The 19007-nt window shown below is 39.8% G+C and overlaps 1 protein-coding gene across 10 annotated transcripts in view; it reads right to left on the bottom strand.

The window, feature by feature from the left end:
• Positions 1–19007, bottom strand: part of LRCH3 (leucine rich repeats and calponin homology domain containing 3) — a 94875-nt gene that overhangs the window by 36542 nt on the left and 39326 nt on the right. For all 10 annotated transcript variants that reach the window (XR_004032377.1, XM_030823053.1, XM_030823056.1 and 7 more), the window contains exons 5-10: positions 18858–18994; positions 15629–15738; positions 14432–14525; positions 12991–13111; positions 9446–9594; positions 5870–5946 (exon numbers count right to left, since the gene is read on the bottom strand). Coding sequence is in view for 9 of the 10 variants with exons in the window: in XM_030823053.1 (XP_030678913.1) it covers positions 5870–5946; positions 9446–9594; positions 12991–13111; positions 14432–14525; positions 15629–15738; positions 18858–18994 (688 nt within the window). In the remaining variant the exon portion in view is untranslated. The remainder of the gene's footprint in view (positions 1–5869; positions 5947–9445; positions 9595–12990; positions 13112–14431; positions 14526–15628; positions 15739–18857; positions 18995–19007) is intronic.

Below are 19007 nucleotides of genomic sequence, written 5' to 3'. Positions count from 1 at the left end.
CACAGTTAAGCAATCCTACCTCAGCTTCCCAAGTAGCTGGAACTACAGGTGTGCAACACCATGCCCGGCTAATTTTTGTCTATTTTTGGTAGAGATGGGGTTTCGCCATGTTGCCCAGGCTGGTCTCGAACTCCTGGGCTCAAGCAAACCACCCACCTTGGCCTCTCAAAGTGCTGGGATTACAAGTACATATATTCATTTACCCTCTTTTTACAATACTTCTTTAAAAAGCCAGTCAAACCCATTGTTTCCACTTTATCTCATTACTGTATTTTGTACCCAATCCAATCTGCATCCTGTCCTTACAGTTTCACTAAAACTGTTCTTTCACCTCACAAGTTTGTCAATGATCTTGACATCCCCAAATCCAATAGTTATTTCTTAGTCCTCCCCTTATTAAACCTATCAGCAGGGCTGGGTGCAGTGGCTCACGCCCGTAATCCCAGCACTTTGGGAGGCCGAGGCGGGTGGATCATGAAGTCAGGAGATTGAGACCATCCTGGCCAACATGGTGAAACTCCGTCTCTACTAAAAAAATACAGAAAACTGGCCGGGTGTGGTGGCGCGCACCTGTAGTCCCAGCTACTCAGAAGGCTGAGGCAGGGGAATTGCTTGAACCCGGGAGGTGGAGGTTGCAGTGAGTCAAGATCGCACCACTGCACTCCAGCCTGGAGACAGAGCGAGGCTCCGTCTGGAAAAAAAAAAACAAAAACCCTATGAGCACTAAGTGATGTTGTTCATTCTTCTCTATACTTCTTCAAACACCGTTTTCAAGGCCAGGCACAGTGGCTCATGCTTTTAATCCCAGCATTTTGGGAGGCCAAGGCGGGAGGATCTTGAGTCCAGGAGATCAAGGCTGCTTATGAGCTATGATGACACCACTGCACTCCAGCCTGGGTGACAGAGACTGTGTCTCAAAAAAACAAAAACAACAACTGTTTTCATTTAGCCTCTAGGACACTACCCTCTTTCTCCTATCCCCATGACCACCCCTGCTCAGTTTGTTTTTCTGGTTGTTCAAGCCCTAATTCTTGCCACCTTACTCCAAACTCATAAATCTAACTGCTTACTTGATAATTCCACTTGGATGTCTTGTGGGTACCTGAAATAGAACATAACCACAGCAGAACTCTCATCTCACATCCCAGATTTGTCCTGCTTTACTCAGACTCCTGGGTGTTTCTTGAATACACCAAAAGCATGTTCCTGCCTCAGAACCTCCACCTAGAAAGTTCCACCCCTAGACCGCCATAATGTTTGCTCTTTTTCAGGTTTCTACTGAAGTATTATCACTGCATCTAACATCACTTTCACTCTTCCCTCACCCTACCATCTCTTTTATCCTGCTTTATTTTTCTTCATAGCACCTAGCAGTACCTGAAACATACTTGTTACATATATTTGTCTACATCCACTAAAAAGTAACTCTAAAATATCAGGGATTTGGAACAGAGACAGAACCACTATAGCGCTTAAGAAATATTGCTTGAATGAATGACAGTAGCACCCTCTCCCGAAAAAGCGTGGAATATTGAGACATAAAAAACAAAAATGCAGGTAACATGTATGTATCTCTTTTAAATCTTGAACTTACTTGAGCTACGTAAACCAGACTTTTATCTCTATAAGGCAGACTCTTTTTTTTCTTTTGAGATGGCGTATCTGTTGCCCGGGCTGGAGGGCAGGGGCACAATCTCAGCTCACTGCAGCCTCTGCCTTCTGGGTTCAAGCAATTCTCCTGCCTCAGCCTCCCAAGTAGCCGGGATTACAGGTGCACGCCACCATGCCCGACTAATTTTTTGTATTTTTAGTAGAGACAGGGTTTTGCCATGTTGGCCAGGATGGTCTTGAATTACTGACCTCAGGGGATCCACCTGCCTTGGCCTCCCAAAGTGCTGGGATTACAGGTGTATTACACCTGGCCAGTATAGTGCTGGGATTACAGGTGTATTATACCCGGCCAGTATAAGGCAGACTAAACTGCCTTCTCTGTTTTTCTTTATTTACAAAATCACATAATTAATGTGAGTAGCTTTTCTGGCTTTGTCTATATAACATGAAACAAAAAAACTTGCAGGTTTTATCTAAATGTTAATTCTATGTTGCTTCTTATAGAAGCTATAACACACTTTACAGAACCTAATCTGATATTATCATCTCTCCTGAACTAAAATGCTATTCAAATTATAAGTAGGCCCTATAATATATATTTTTTTTTTTTTTAAGACAGAGTCTTGCTCTGTCACCCAGGCTGGAATGCAGTGGTGCAATCTCGGCTCACTGCAACCTCCACCTCCAGGATTCAAGCGATTCTCCTGCCTCAGCCTCCCAAGTAGCTAGGACTACAGGTGCAAGCTACCACACCCGACTAATTTTTGTATTTTTAGTAGAGATCAGGTTTCACCATGTTGGCCAGGCTGGTCTGGAACTCCTGAGCTCAGGTGATCTGCTGGCCTCGGACTCCCAAAGTGCTGGGATTACAGACATGAGCCACTGCACCCAGCCCATAAAAAATTATTTTAACAATTTTTTTAAAACATAATTTTTGCTAGTTTCCATTTCAAATTTACATAATCCATCTTGGCAAATACTACAAAACATTCACACCTTTTATTTATTATATCTCCCTATGTTTATGACCTCCCAGTAGGGCAGACTCTATGTGGGTAGGGGTAGGGGAGTGGTAGGTGGGAAGAAATGTACGTGGTGGATGAGGGTAGGGGAAAAGAACTGGAAGAAAGAAAGGGGTAAGCAAGCTTTCCTTTTCAGCTCACTAGCAGAGGATTCCTTAGGCTCACTCAATGTTTTTGAGTTGCTGTAACTGACAGACTGCTGAGGTAGAGTCTTTTTGTTAACATGTTATTCAGATTAGAGACAAGTCTTGCTAGCCTGAGAGCTGTCAGTCATTCTGAGGCGACTATGTCTTTTTAGGTTCGAATTCAACATTCCACTTGAATGTAAGCTCCAGGAGGGCAGGAATTTTGACCAAGTTCATAGCTATATCCCAACATCTGGAAAGGAACTTGGCACATAGTAGATATTTCACGAATACCTGCTGATTAAAAACATGAAGTATATATTGATCCTAGAGCGTAACTGGTTACTAGGATCAAGTATGGAGTTCTTATCCAAGGACTGTGCTATGGAACCCGAGTTAAACAGTAATCATGGCTGCGTGCAGTGGCTCACACCTGTAATCCCAGGGCTTTGGGAGGCCGAAGCAGGAGGGTTAGTACTTCAATCTTGGAGTCTGAGACCGGCCTGGGCAACATAGTGAGATTTCTGTCTCTACTAAAAATAACAAAAAATTTGCTGAGTATGTAGCACATGCCTGAAGTTGCAGCTACTCCAGAGGCTGAGGTGGGAGGATTGCTTGAGCCTGGGAGGTAGAGGCTGCAGTGACCATGATCACAACACTGCACTCCAGCCTAGGCAATAGAGCAAGACCCTGTCACAAAACAAAACATGTAATCCCAGCTTTAGTTTCCAGCACTGTGGCAGACTAAACGCCCTGAATGACTCTTCCAACGGAAATAACCAAAATGCTGAATAAAATAAAACAAGCTTTTAAAATGTATTGCTAAGGTGCCATGAAAATAAAGAATCCACAGACTTTCAAAAAGAAGTAAAAACAGGAACTCTGGCCTAAGATGCAGTAGGCAGACTTTCGGCTTCCATGATCTCGGTCCCTGGCCTTACTCTAGTGAATGCTGTTGTATTACATTAAAAAAATGCTTTGCAGATGAAATTAAGGTTACTAATCAGCTGGCCTTAAAATGAGGAGATTATCCAGGTTGACCTAACATAATCACAAGCCCTTAAAAGCAAAAGAAAAGAATTTGCGAGTGTGGCAGAAAGGGAAGTGAGAAAGATTCCAAACACAAGGAGGATTTGACCTGTCATTCCTGGTTTGAAGATGGAGGGAGCCATGAAGAAGGAATGTGGGTGGCCTCTAAACACCAAGAATGGCCACCAGCTGGCAGCCAGGAAAATAATGGGGACCTCAGTAATGGGGAACGGTAACTGCATCAAACTGAATTCTGCCAAGATATAGGAGTGTGAAAATGAATTCTCCTGCACAGTCTCCACATGAGAATCCAGGCCAGCCGATACACTGACTTTGGCCTCTAAGTAGAGAACCCAGCCGGGGCCTGCCCAGGCTCTATCCTCCAGAAGTATAATATAATAAAGAGGTGTTGTTCTAAACTGCTAACTTTGTAACACAAGCAACAGAAAACTAACACATAAGGTAACTGAGTGAAAAAGCCAGCTTTTTCCTTGAGCGTTTCCACTAAATCCTGGAGCTCCTGAGCTTCACCTATGATGGATGCAGGACGTGAGAGGGACAGGAGGTATAAAATGCAGGCCCACTCAAGGTGGGGAATGTAACTGGAAACTCCTGCATAAAACTGGAATCTCAAAAGACTAGACTCTCAATAAAAGGACACATGGCAACTGAAAAGACATTCTGAAGTAAATTTCAAGCATACAAAATTTAATTAAATCTCCATGAGTTAAGTGATAAAGAGTTTAAACGTCAAAGTTATGAGATGTCTGTCTTTTTTCTCCCTATTTATTCCATCTATATCTCAGCCCCCCAAGTTAACTTTAATACCTTGTCAAGTATAAGAACTATGTAAATTTACCGTCACTTAAGAACAGGCGTATCAAGACTTCATAAAACCAGAAGGCAAAGAACTAAAGGCTGAAATTTCCAACTACTGTGAAATAGTTCATGGCAAGAAACATTCTGGAATTCAAGAATGAGAAGCAGTGCTCTAAATGATCAAGCTAATTTTCAACATATTCTTCTTTTGTTTTTTTTGAGACGGAGTCTCACTCTGTCACCCAGGCTGGAGTGTAATGGTGCAATCTCAGCTCACTGCAACCTCCGCCTCCTGGGTTCAAGCGATTCTCCTGCCTCAGCCTCCCAAGTAGCTGGAATTACAGGTGTGCGCCACCACACCCAGCTATTTTTTGTATTTTTAGTAGAGACGGTGTTTCACCACGTTGGCCAGGCTGGTCTTGAACTCCTGACCTCAAATGATCCACCTGCCTCGGCCTCCCAAAGTGCTGGCATTACAGATATGAGCCACCACACAGGGCCTAATTTTCAAAATATTCTCACAGGCACCAAGTACAGTGGAAAGAGTGTAATAACGGAGACAGGACTAGTGATACGTATCACCATCTCTGCCTATTTCTCTCTGTTATCCAGTCAAAAATGTAAGTTAAAAAAAATTAGAACTCTCGAAATTCGTTTTTTGTTTTTGTTTTTTGTATTTTTGTATTTTTTTTTTTTTTTTGAGACAGGGTCTCACTCTGCTGCCCAGGTTGGACTGCAATGGCACACACTGGGTTCACTGCAGCCTCAACCTCCAGGTTCAAGCGATCCTCCTACCTCAGCCTCTGAGTTGCTGGGACCACAGGCATGCACCACCATGCCAGGCTATTTTTTTTTCTTTTTGTAGAGGGGTAGAATGATGCTCAGACTGGTCTCAAACTCCTGGGCTCAAGCAAGCCTCCCGCCTTGGCCTCCCAAAGTGTTGGGATTACAAGTGTTAGCCACTATGCCCAGTCCTGAAATTCTTTTAGCCCTTTTTGTGCACGAATCCATATAGCTTCACCACAAAATCTCATTGCTACTAAGTATCTTCAGATCGATTAACTGTGTAGGTAGTGATTTAGATGGTCTCAATTTAGAATCAAATCAGTTTTTACCTTTGCTACGGCATGAGGACACCATCACTCAGTTCTAAGTACATGCATCTAAATATCTTTATTATACACAGATCTGCATAAAACCAAAATTACTTTATGCTCTCATGATTAAGACAGAAACAAACTAAGTAGAATCGGTTTTTCAAACCTGTTTTGATGTAAATATCTTCTCATATCTTCTGTTTTTTGAAACTCCCTAATGGCTAATGGCTTTACTGGTGAACCCTAGGCCAGAGGACAGAAATAAATAAATTTAGTATATTAATCCAGAACACTGCGATTATACAGTTCACATCCAATTTGTCATTTAATTTGTATATTACACTAAAAAATATTTTAATAGACTCTTCAAATGTAAACTTTAAGTTTAAAAGCATCATATGCTATACTGCTGCTTTAATAAACAAAAACATTCACAATCCACATTTATTTTATTTTATAAGAAAGTAGATTTCCTTCTCACTGTATTATTTACATTACAATGACCAAGCACAGTAATATTTACTGAATAATAAGATGTTAGAATTGGAAAGGAACTGAAGAGGTCACTAACAGACTTCCATTTAGGACAGAAATCCCCACCTATCCTACCCTAACATTTGCTCAGTTTCTCTTGAACATTTCTGGTAATAGTGAGTTCACTGGGCAGATTACATTGCTGTATCCATCACAACAAATTGTCTCTTATCATACTCGTACAAACAGTCTTGAGTGTGTTGGTGAATATCAAGATAAAACAAAAAGTAATTTCTATTTATGGTAAAATACCGTATTTAAAAGGAAAATATTATTGACAATTTTACTTATTTACAAACTAAAGAGTAAAAGGTCATTTTCAAAAAGTATTACTGAGGAAAATTAAACTGGTTTAAAATACAGACCACACGCTGAAAAATAAAATTATAAATCAAAGGTAGAGGATTAAAGGTTATCAAAGGAAAACCTATAGAAGCAATACAATCTTGTTTCAACACCAAAAATAATCATCAAAATGATTATTCATCAAGGGAAAAATAAGAAAACAACTTTTCCAAAAAGGATATCTACAAATCAAACATAAAACTACTTACCATTTACTTCCAAGAAATAGCATCTACCTCCAAGAAATAGGTATATCACACGTCACTAGAAACTTTTGGTGAGTTACTTCAAAGGGCTAACAACTGACTGTCTTAAAGTCTGGACATGAGATCCCAAATAATAAACTACAATTCTACAACTCTGATGCAAAAATAATTTTTCTAATTTTAGTGAATACACCATTTAAAAATTTTTGTTTATTTAGAGACAGAGTGTCTCTATGTTGCTCAGGCTGGTCTCAAACTCCTGGGCTCAAGCAATCTTCCTACTTCAGCCTCCCAAGTTGCTGAGATTACAGGAATGAGCCACCAGGCCAAGCTATACCACTTTAAAAAATAAACACAAATCTCTTCTAGGACATTATATCAGTGACTTACCATCCTAGTTTTTTTTTTGGATACAGAATCTTGCTCTGTCACCTAGGCTGGAGTGCAGTGGCACAATCTTGGCTCACTGCAATGTCCGCTGCCCAGGTTCAAGTGACTCTCGTGCCTCAGCCTCCTGAGTAGCGGGGACGACAGGCACCTGCCATGACACCCAGCTAGGTTTTTTATATATATATATATTTTTTTTTTAGTAGAGATGGCGTTTCATCATGTTGGCCAGTCTGGTCTCAAACTCCTGACCTCAAGTGATCCACCTGCCTTGGCCTCCCACAGTGCTGGGATTACAGGCGTGAGCCACCACGTCCAGCCCCATCCTAGTTTTATGATACTGCAATTATCTAAAATTATTCTAAGAGGCACACAAAATTTTCATGACAAAATGAATGTGACATTGGTTTAATTAAAAAAAAAATCATACCATGTTCAGACAGGAATGGTCTATGTATGTGACAAGTATTATAATAAAATTAAATAATAGTAGAGTGTTTAAACCTCACATAAGTTAGTTTTTAACATTCCATTTTTAGATAGTGTTCAGGAAAATAAAAAGATACTTCTTCACTGGTTGTGAAACCATCTAAAATAATGCTGTCTCATCATATTTTCACAGATGCTAAATTTTACGAAAGCTTTATGACACAGAAGTCATAAAGACTACCATACGTAACAGGCAGCCAGAATTTTAAAAATATTATTACAAAACAACATAATGAATTAAAGAAATACTGTTTTTTTCATAGTAGTATAATAGGCATTTTCACTTTTAGTAGAGATACTCCATTTATACAGCCTAAGTAACCATAACATGATCAAAGAGAAAGACCAGGAGAAAAGAAAATGAATTCCTTTAAGGATTATAATGTGTCATTGTTAATTTTAATTTTATTGCAAAATAGTTGGTTGCCCCTTGCTCCAGCAGCCTCAACAAGTAGTTTCATTAATCACCTGGTACACTGCTATCTCTGGGCTGTAGGACTTTGCCTTATATAATTTTATCCAACTTTAAATACAAGAGTATCTCTTTACCAACAAAAATTCAGTGTTCAAGTGTTCAGACAGGAAAAACCAAAGTCCTTTTTTTAAAAAAAAGAATGATAATACTGGCTGGGTGCGGTGGCTCACACCTGTAATCCCAGCACTTTGGGAGGCTGAGGCGGGCAGATCACCTGAGGTCAGGAGTTTGAGACCAGCCTGGCCAACATGGTGAAACCCCGTCTCTACTAAAAATATAAAAATTAGCCAGGCGTGGTGGTGGGTGCCTGTAATCCCAGCTACTCGGGAGGCTGAGGCAGGAGAATCACTTGAATCCAGGAGGCGGAGGCTGCAGTGAGCAGAGATCGTGCCAAGGCACACCAGCCTGGGCGACAGAGTAAGACTCTGTCTCATTAAATAAAGAATGATAATATCACTCTACAACATGTCCCACTTGAAATGATTATTCTCTATTTCTTTTTTTTTTTCTTTGCTTTTAGCTGTCTCAGACCAAAGAGATTCTTCTCTATTTCTAAAAGGATAATACATCATTCTCTAGAAAGGACCCAAGTGTTTCTCAAATAATCACTGCTCAGAGCCTGAAACCAACTCCAGACATCAACATCACATCCACTAAAGTGAAGCCATTTTATTATGCTGACAAGATAGACTGAAGAATGCTATTCTATCTGAGACCCTTGGGGAATTGGCAGCGATTCTGTAGTGGGCTGAATGCACAGTTGTTTTCTAAGGCAATTCAATGCTCCACTTAAGAGATACCCAAGAAGTTTAATAGCAAACAATTTACGTTCTGTGTGACTTAGCACAAAAGCTCCAATATAATTCAGCATATTATAAAAATTCTATGGTTAAGTCTGCATGTTGCCACAAAAGTCAACTTTTTGGTTTAACTGTTAACTACTGACCGAACTATGATTTATCAGTTAGTAACAATAAAAAAGCAATAAAAACAACAATGAAAAGCATCACTGTATTTTTCTTTGTACTTTCTTCGAAGGCCTTAACAGTACCTAGACTTCTTTTATTCCTTCTGCAAAATTCTGAAATCTTTCTTCTTGTTTCAAAAATAAACCTAAAGCCTACTTGAGACTACTGTCTGATTTTTCTGAATAAATCTGAAAAATTCAGTACTGAAATTAGAAGTGAACATAATGAAAACAATTAGGCTTAAGTCAACAAATCACTGATGTAACAAAACTTTATACTATTACGAATGATTTTTATGAAGGGATAGCAACATATTTAGGCTTCAATCTATGTACTACCTCATGAGAGATTCGCCGCTGTTCAATATACGCCATAAACTGTGAACTGAGGCTGTCTGAGTCCGGTCCCCTGGGCTGTCTCACCTCGGTCTCTTCTTCCTCTGCGGTGCAGCTGTCTATGTAGTCAATCTGATCTAGATCATGTTCCACTGTATACACCACACACACACACACACACACACACACCACACACACACACCAGAAAAAAACATTCCAATTAGACAGCCAATAAAAGACATTTACTTATTTCCTTTTCCCCATGATTTTCTATTTTGAAAGTGGGAGGGATGATAAAAACTTTAAATTACTTAAGTCTTTTTTTTTTTTTACCCATTTTCTGTCCAAGGTTGGTGGCTCACGCCTGTAATCCCAGCACTTTGGGAGGTGGAGGTGGGTGGATCACCTGAAGTCAGGAGTTCGAGGCAAGCCTGACCAATATGCTAAAATCCTGTCTCTACTAAAAATACAAAATTTAGCTGGGCTTAGTGGTGCACGCCTGTAGTCCCAGCTACTCGGGAGGCTGAGACAAGAGAATTGCTTGAACCCGGGAGACGGAGGTTACGGTGAACCAAGACCGTACCACTGAACTCCACCTCGGGTGACAGAGTGACACTCCCTCTCAAAAACCAAAAAATATTAATTTTACTTATATTTTATTTTGTTTTGTTTTGTCACCCAGGCTGCAGTGCAGTGGTGTAATCTTGGCTCACTGCAACCTCTGCTTCTCACGTTCAAGCGATTTTCCTGCCTCAGCCTCCCGAGTAGCTGGGATTCCAGGTGTGCACCACCACGCCCGGCTAATTTTTGTATTTTTAGTAGATATGGGGTTTCACCATGTTGGCCACACTGGTCTCGAACTCCTGTGCTCAAGCGATCCACCCACTTTGGCCACCCAAAGTGCTGGGATTACAGGCATCAGCCAACACGCCTGGCACATAAGTGTTTATTATTTAGTTCATGGCCACTCACAAAAATAGGCGCCAGAAAACCTTACTCCTAGTTCACTAAAGAATGTAGTAATTGATGATAATTATTGAAATAGAGACCTCTACCATTTTTCTTTGGACCGCTCCTTACTGTTTTAAACACAGTAGTTTCAGTTTGTGAGATAAAGAGCGAAGACTAATTTTTAAAGACTGAAAGGTGCATCTTTGTGTTTTTCGTGTTTTTGGTCTGGGGCTTAATATCTCTGTGAGGAGATGGCAGGTGGAAAACCGAACACAGTCAACTCAAAAGAAAGTCAAAGGCCACACACAAAAAAGAGAAAAGGTAGGAGAAAACTGGACTTGAGAAAGAAAGAGTTTCTGACTACTATCTCCCTTCCTGTAATTGTTGTCAATTAAACAGAAACAAAAAAGATCAGAACAAAGATTGTCCTATTTGGAAAACTATCTGCTAGAGGTCAGCAATGTAGATCTTTTATAATAGTTTATGGATGGGAAGGGATTCATTTGAGGAGTTTCTTCTTCTCAAAATGCTTTAGGGTGAGGAGACGTATATAAATTATTTTTAGCCACATCTTGTTCATCTGTTAAGTTTGGGAAACCCCCATTATTTTTAAGTTTAAAAGTAATGAAACAACTACTTAAAATGGCACACTAGAAAAAAAACTTCCTACTAAGATAGTTTTTCCGGAGATGCATTAAACCACAACCCGTTACTTCATGACGTTCTACAGGCTGCCTAAAAATCGCAGTTGCTGGAACAGTGAACTTGGGGAAGCCTATTTCTCAATTTAGTCTTCTGACTCAATTATTGATAAATAATTCTGTGAATGCAATTAATATAAAAATGAATTTTGAGTTATTAGAGTTTTATTAATAGCTAAAAAAGATGAAAAGGTTCTAAGTTTATATCCACATTAGAAACCAGGTACATAAATGCATTTTTTAAATGTGCTAAAACTTTTCTGACTAAATAAACGGTTTATATTAAGACAATTTCTGAAGAAAGTAACTTTACTTCTTCATCCAATCTAGACCAGTGTGGCCAACTTTACTTCTTCATCCAATCTAGACCAGTGTGGTCAACTTTACTTCTTCATCCAATCTAGACCAGTGTAGCCAAAGAGAAAAATAACACAAGCCATGAAGGTGAACCACATACATCATCTGACATTTTCTAGTAGCCATATTTTTTAAAGTAAAAGAGGCAGCATTAATTTTAATATTTTACATTGTCCAATATGTCTAATTATCACTTCAACATATAATCAATGCAAAATGTTACTACTTTACACGCTTTTTTTCAAATGAAGTCTTCAAAATCTGATGTGTATTTTATACTTACAGTACATACCAATTTGGGAAAACCACATTTCTTTTTTTTTTTTTTTGAGACAGTCTCATCCTGTCACCCAGGCTGGAGTGCAGTGGCGTGATCTTGGCTCACTGCAACCTCTGCCTCCCAAGTTCAAGTGATTCTCCTGCCTCAGCCTCCCGAGTAGCTGGGATTACAGGCATGTGCCACTATGCCCTGCTTTTTTTTTTTTTTTTTTTTTTTTTGGTTTTTAGTAGAGATGGGGTTTCACCATGTTGACCAAGCTGGTCTCAAACTCTTGACCTCAAGTAATCCACCCATCTCAACCTCCCAAAGTGCTGGGATTACAGGCGTGAGCCACCACGCCCAGCCTAAAAAAACACATTTCAAATACTCAATAATTACCACATGTGGCTAGTGGCTACCATACCCGCACAGATCTCAACATTATCTTAAGTCTTAAATAAACTGATGGAGAAAGGTACCTCATATGAGAGAAACACTTAAAACTACTGAAATGTAAATGAAATGGTAACGACAGGAGTAAAGAATCCAAGAGGGTAAGGAAAAGGAGAGCAAACCATTTAATTGAAATCATGGCTGAGAAATGAAAGCTCTCCTCAGATAAGCAATAGGTTTCTGGAAAATCAAAGTTATTTTCCCTTATAACTGGCCCTCAAAATTTAAATATGAAATTAGCCATTAAACATTAAATTCAAACCAATTCAAGCAATACAGAATTGAATGCGAAAATCAAGAGTCTGCTTCGGAAGTATAAGCAAGTAGAGAGAGTGCTGCTTGCTAATGAACTACAAATTTTTTAATGTCAGAATAAGGAAAACTGTGATTCAGATGCCCTTGAAGAACATCTGACAATTCCAGGTGAAGAAAAGGTAAACACTGAAAAAAAAAAAAAAGCACTAAATTCCTAAAAGAGATCAAATAATGACCACAGCAACAATCTTAAAAAGGGAGAATGGTACTTCAAAAGGTCGCGGTTAAATCCAGATTAACAAAGATCTACTCCAGGTGTAGTGTCTCTAATATAAAGTTTCCTCCCAAAATAAAAACAAGGGAGAAATACTGTATTTCAACTCTGACTGAAACCAGAAATCATAGTTTCATCCCAATGGAAAATAGTATTTTTCAATCAAATATGAAAAGAAGTCTTTAAAAGAAGAGTGAAGAAGCTATAGATACACCAACAAAAGGAGTGGGTATGAAAAAGACAACTTTAAAAAGTTAAATGATTGCAGACACTTTAGCTTCACCGGAGTTATGTTTACCTCCGCCGTTTGTTACTACTAAACTGCTGCGGTTCTCTTGGTACTGGCTTTCTCTTCGTAGTCTTTGTTCTTTAGTAATCTCTGCTACTCGAAGAGGCAGATCTGAAAATTCATCTGTAGGCTTAAAAAAGAAGCAGAAACATTAAAAACAATCATTTTAGAGCCTGGCGGATCATGCCTGTAATCCATGCGCTTTGGGAGACCAAAGCAGGAGGATCACTTGAGGCCAGGAGTAAATTAGCTAGGTGTGCTCACACATGCTGTAATCCTAATACTTGGGATATTGAGGCGAGACGATCGCTTCAGCCCAGGAGTTCGAGGCTGCAATGAGATAGGATTCCACCACTGCACTCCAGCCTGTGCGACAAAGCAAGATCCTATCTCAAAAAAATAAAAATCTGGCCTGGAGTGGTGGCTGATGCCTATAATCCCAACACTTTGGGAGACCAAGGTGGGAATGACAAGCCCAGGAGTTTGAGACTAGCCTGGGCAATATAGGGAGAGCCCGTCCCTAAATTTTTTTTAATTAGCCAGGCGTGGTGGCATAAGCCTGTAGTCCCAGCTACTCAGGAGGTTTAGGTGGGAGGACTGCTTGAGCCATGGTGGCACCACTGCACTCCAGCCTGGGTGAAAGAGCAAGACTCTGTCTCAAAAAATAAAAAAGATTCATGACTCCATAAATCATATATATAGATTTAAAATATCTACATATATATCTGTATTGATACAGCCACATTTATGAACCCACCCACCAAGACATACAAACACAAGTAATTCCAAATTACAAACAGGATGTGGTCTAAAATTAATTTGGTTTCAATTCACAATAAAACAATGTTACAAACAGTAGGTTATCAGTCTTGCTAACAAAAGTTTACTTAATAACTTAATGCATAGCTAAAATATTGCTCATTAGTAATTTTTATTTTTTTTAACTTTTTTTCTTCTGTAGACCTTCTCTGTGGACACAGTAATTTTTAAGAGCAGAAAACATAGTATCAATAATTTAAAAACCAGGAAAACGACAGAATTAGCCAGGAAGTTATTCCTCTTGAGCACATGAATACCCTTTACTAAGGTCCTCGTCTCTACCCATCAGCTGGAAGTCCCACTTGTTTTCTCACCATCTAGCACCTCTGCTCGAGATTACCCGGCCCCTCACATTTTAGGCTTCAGTTTCAACTGGCTCAGCTCCTGTTTGCCTTTCTATGATATGAACTATTTCCATGAGGCAATGAGGAAACGGGCGGAAATCCACGTGACAGCCGGTAAGGATGCAGAACGCCAGTTCTGCTGGAGAGGGTGGGAAGCTTGCCTCCATCTTGACTTTTCTGTATTTTATGCAGTGAGAAACTGAATCCAGTTAAGATGCTTTTCATTTTCATCATTCTGTTTTCTCTTAATCAGGTGTTACACCACACGGAATGTAAAAAACACTTACTTCATTCCCTGACCATCTCTTATCACCACTGTCCACACTATTGAAGCCTGAATCAAGGGCTCCGTAAGGGCGACTTGAGTACAGTTCTTCATGGCTGCCGAAAAGAGACTCTGTTACTGCAAAGTTTGTTATTTTCACAATTAACATTTGAAATTAAACAGATCAATTTTCTAAAAAACAAGAAATGTGGCATTTAACTATTAGAACTAAATGGGCTTTAATTTTTTAATATGAAAAATTCCAAATAGAAACAAAGCAAACGGAATAGTATGGGACCTCATGTACTCATTATTATCCAGCTTCAAAACAATCACACCTCTGCAATTCTTGTTCGTCCAACGAGGCGAGTTTACTAGGACTGTGCTTTTAAGCAAAATTTGAGAGGTTCAAGAGAAGGCCTGAGAGGTTCTCTTTTGAGTAAAGTCCATAAACATTATTTCACTTTCACTGAAACATCTATCCTGCTTGTTTAAAGGCCAAAGAATTTAATTCTTGCTACTTAAGATTGCTCCATACTCAGGAGGCTGAGGTGGGAGGAATGCTTGGGCTCAGGAGTTTGAGACCAGGCTGCGCAACATAGTAAGACCTTGTTTCAAAAAAAAGAGATTGTTCCAGATGGTTGGGACTGCCAAGTAGATGACCTTATAAGTCATAGGCTGTGTAGCTGAGGGACTCATAGACTTAAAAAATCCTGAAGTGACGTTAATGGTCAACAAATCCAACTCTTCACTCCTTGTAGAAAAAACGAAACTCAAAAAGTAGGAATGACTTGCCTTCGGCTAGTTACTTCAGCAGCAGAGCTAAAGTTAGCGTTCAAGTCACTCAGACTAGTAGTTTTCACTGGAGGGCTCCAAGGTGACATCTGGAGACATTTTTGTTTGTCACTTTGTGAGGGTACTACTGGCATCTAATGGGCAGACACCAAGGATGCTGCTAAATGTCTTACAATGTACAGGACAGCCCATCACAACAAAGAATTATCTGATCTAAAATGTCAACAGTGCCAAGGTTGAGAAACCCTTAGAACTAGACTTTGCTATATCTAGGTAATCAACTTTACAATACAAGCATTCTGAGAATAACAGTGTTAAAACAGGTTATTTCCCTTTAGTCAAACATTCAGGCAAATTTAAGTATCCATTTTATTTGATTCCCTGTACCAAAAATATGATACATACAGGGACAGAATATACTTACCAGGAGCCAAAACCCAATGGTCTCCTATCATAATCCGGCAGATCTGGAGCAATCTTACAAGCTTGTATGTTCAGGTATTTAAATATGTGGATTTTGCCTTTTATACATATCTAAATAAAGTCACACAAATGTAGCCAAATTATTACTCATCTGAAGTATGCTCCTTTTTATCATATCAACATTTTATGTAACACAAATTGGGAAAGGGAGGCATTTCTATCAAGTACATACAGTAATATTTAAAAACTAATAAATTATATTATTTGGTTAAGTGTTATTTTAGGTGTTCAACTGGTAAATGGAAGTTTTCATTTTCTAGTCACTAATAAACTTCAGTAATATATAAATAAATTTTGATTATACTGTTCAAATACCAAGTAAACTTATCACACTGATTAGTTTGCATAGTCCGATTTAAAGCATTTCTCCCCATTAGATTACATGAAGCAACTTTTAGGAATCCAACAATCATATACAACTATGTTTTTGATTCTGCTTTGAGAGAGAAGAGCAGGAAATCATGAAATATTACATAGATTTCTGTTGCTACTTGTCCCAGAAGTCAAAACACAAATTCTTGAGGCTTATAAGACCCTTCTATTGTTAGGAAGTTTACTCATAAAGTTTTATAGTTGCCATAAAGAGTGGCATATGCCGGCGGGCACAGTGGCTCACGCCTGTAATTGCAGCACTTTGGGAGTCTGAGGCGGGTGGATCACCTGAGGTCAGGAGTTCAAGACCAGCCTGGCCAACATGGTGAAATCCCGTCTGTACTAAAAATACAAAAAATTAGCCAGGCGTGGTGGCGGGTGCCTGTAATCCCAGCTACTCGGGAGGCTGAGGCAGGAGAGTCGCTTGAACCCAGGAGGCAGAGGCTGCAGTGAGCCAAGATCACGCCATTGCACTCCAGCCTGGGCAACAAAAGCAAAACTTCATCTCAAAAAAAAGAAAAGAGTAACATATGCTTGTACAAAATCGTCAATAAACTGCAGAGTTAAAAAGAGCTAAGGGGGCCGGGCGCAGTGGCTCACGCCTGTAATCCCAGCACTTTAGGAGGCCGAGGCAGGTGGATCACGAGGTCAGGAGATCGAGACCATTCTGACTAACACGGTGAAACCCCGTCTCTACTAAAAATACAAAAAATTAGCCAGGCATGGTGGCAGGCGCCTGTAGTGCCAGCTACTTGGGAGGCTGAGGCAGGAGAATGGTGTGAACCCGGGAGGCAGAGCTTGCAGAGAGCCGAGATCGCGCCACTGCACTCCAGCCTGGGCAACAGAGCGAGACTCTGTCTCCAAAAAAAAATAAAAATAAAAAAAAAAATAAAACAGCTGAGGGAAAATAATGAGTTGGCAAAAACTTCTAGGATGTAGGATGTCCAGCATCTACATGTAAAGCTACCTTATAATTATTACTGTATAGCTTCATTTCAGTCACTGATAAACAAATGACGGAACTGTCTGAAGAAGGAATTTGTGACTTTAGAATTAGGAAGGTTATAATAACAATGATCAGAAAAAGAAATGTACTGATAGTTTTTAGTTCTGAAAGCTGAGTATTTTTATCTGTCTCTAGCATTTTTTTTTTTTTTTTTTTTTTTGAGACAGAGTCTTGCTCTGTCGCCCAGGCTGGAGTGCAGCGGCGCCATCTTGGCTCACTGCAGCCTCCACCTCCTGGGTTCAAGTGATTCTACTGCCTCCGCCTCCTGAGTAGCTGGGAATACAGGCGCCCACCACCACACCCAGCTAATTTTTGTATTTTTAGTAGAGACGAGGTTTCACCATGTTGGCCAGGATGATCTCGATCTCCTGACCTCATGATCCGCCCACCTCGGCCTCCCAAAGTGCTGGGATTACAGACATGAGCCACCGCATCTGGTCTGTCTCTAGTATTTATGGTGTCTACACTCAAATTTTACTAGAAAAAATAAAGAAATTAACTAAAATTTTACAAGAAAAAATTAAGAAATTAAAATTTTATTAGAAAAAAATTTAGGGAAGACCTCTTCAATTTAAAAAGAAATACCAATTTAGAGAAAGGAAAAACACTTCTGGAAACATTATCTCCTAATCCATTAATTCAAGGCTTCTCAAAAATACATATGTATGTGAATTTATTTTAAAAGAAATTATATTCTAACAGAATGATAAATGTACAGAAAATTTTAAATTTCATCCTTTGTCCAAAAAAAGTCCATGCCTTGCTTCCACTATGGTTTACCTGATGCTTCCACCATGGTTTACCTGATGCTTCCACCGTGATTTACCTGATGCTTCCACCATGATTTACCTGATGCTTCCACTATGATTTACCTGATGCTTCCACCATGATTTACCTGATGCTTCCACCATGATTTACCTGATGCTTCCACCATGATTTACCTGATGCTTCCACCATGATTTACCTGATGCTTCCACCATGGTTTACCTGATGCTTCCACCATGATTTACCTGATGCTTCCACTATGATTTACCTGATGCTTCCACCATGATTTACCTGATGCTTCCACCATGATTTACCCGATGCTTCCACCATGATTTACCTGATGCTTCCACCATGATTTACCCGATGCTTCCACCATGGTTTACCTGATGCTTCCACCATGCTTTACCTGATGCTTCCACTATGGTTTACCTGATGCTTCCACTATGGTTTACCTGATGCTTCCACCATGATTTACCCGATGCTTCCACCATGATTTACCTGATGCTTCCACCATGATTTACCTGATGCTTCCACCATGATTTACCTGATGCTTCCACCATGATTTACCTGATGCTTCCACCATGATTTACCTGATGCTTCCACCATGGTTTACCTGATGCTTCCACCATGATTTACCTGATGCTTCCACCATGGTTTACCTGATGCTTCCACCATGATTTACCTGATGCTTCCACCATGATTTACCTGATGCTTCCACCATGATTTACCTGATGCTTCCACCATGGTTTACCTGATGCTTCCACCATGATTTACCTGATGCTTCCACCATGGTTTACCTGATGCTTCCACTATGGTTTACCTGATGCTTCCACTATGGTTTACCTGATGCTTCCACCGTGATTTACCTGATGATTCCACTATGATTTACCTGATGCTTCCACTATGATTTACCTGATGCTTCCACTATGATTTACCTGATGCTTCCACTGTGATTTACCTGATGCTTCCACCGTGATTTACCTGATGCTTCCACCGTGGTTTACCTGATGCTTCCACTATGGTTTACCTGTGCAGGAGGTGATTGTAGTGGATTGTTATCTAGGGTGATCGTCTGTAGGTGCCTGAGGTTCCGATAACAAACAGGGATTGTGGTAATTTTATTGCATGAGAAATCTAACCGTATCAAAGGCAACTCCGCCAGCTCTGCAAGAAGGTA

Source organism: Nomascus leucogenys, chromosome 11 (assembly GCF_006542625.1).
Source record: "Nomascus leucogenys isolate Asia chromosome 11, Asia_NLE_v1, whole genome shotgun sequence".
Classification (NCBI taxonomy): domain Eukaryota; kingdom Metazoa; phylum Chordata; class Mammalia; order Primates; family Hylobatidae; genus Nomascus; species Nomascus leucogenys.
Note: the sequence above shows the minus strand (reverse complement) of the source record. Positions and strands in the feature narration are given on the sequence as shown.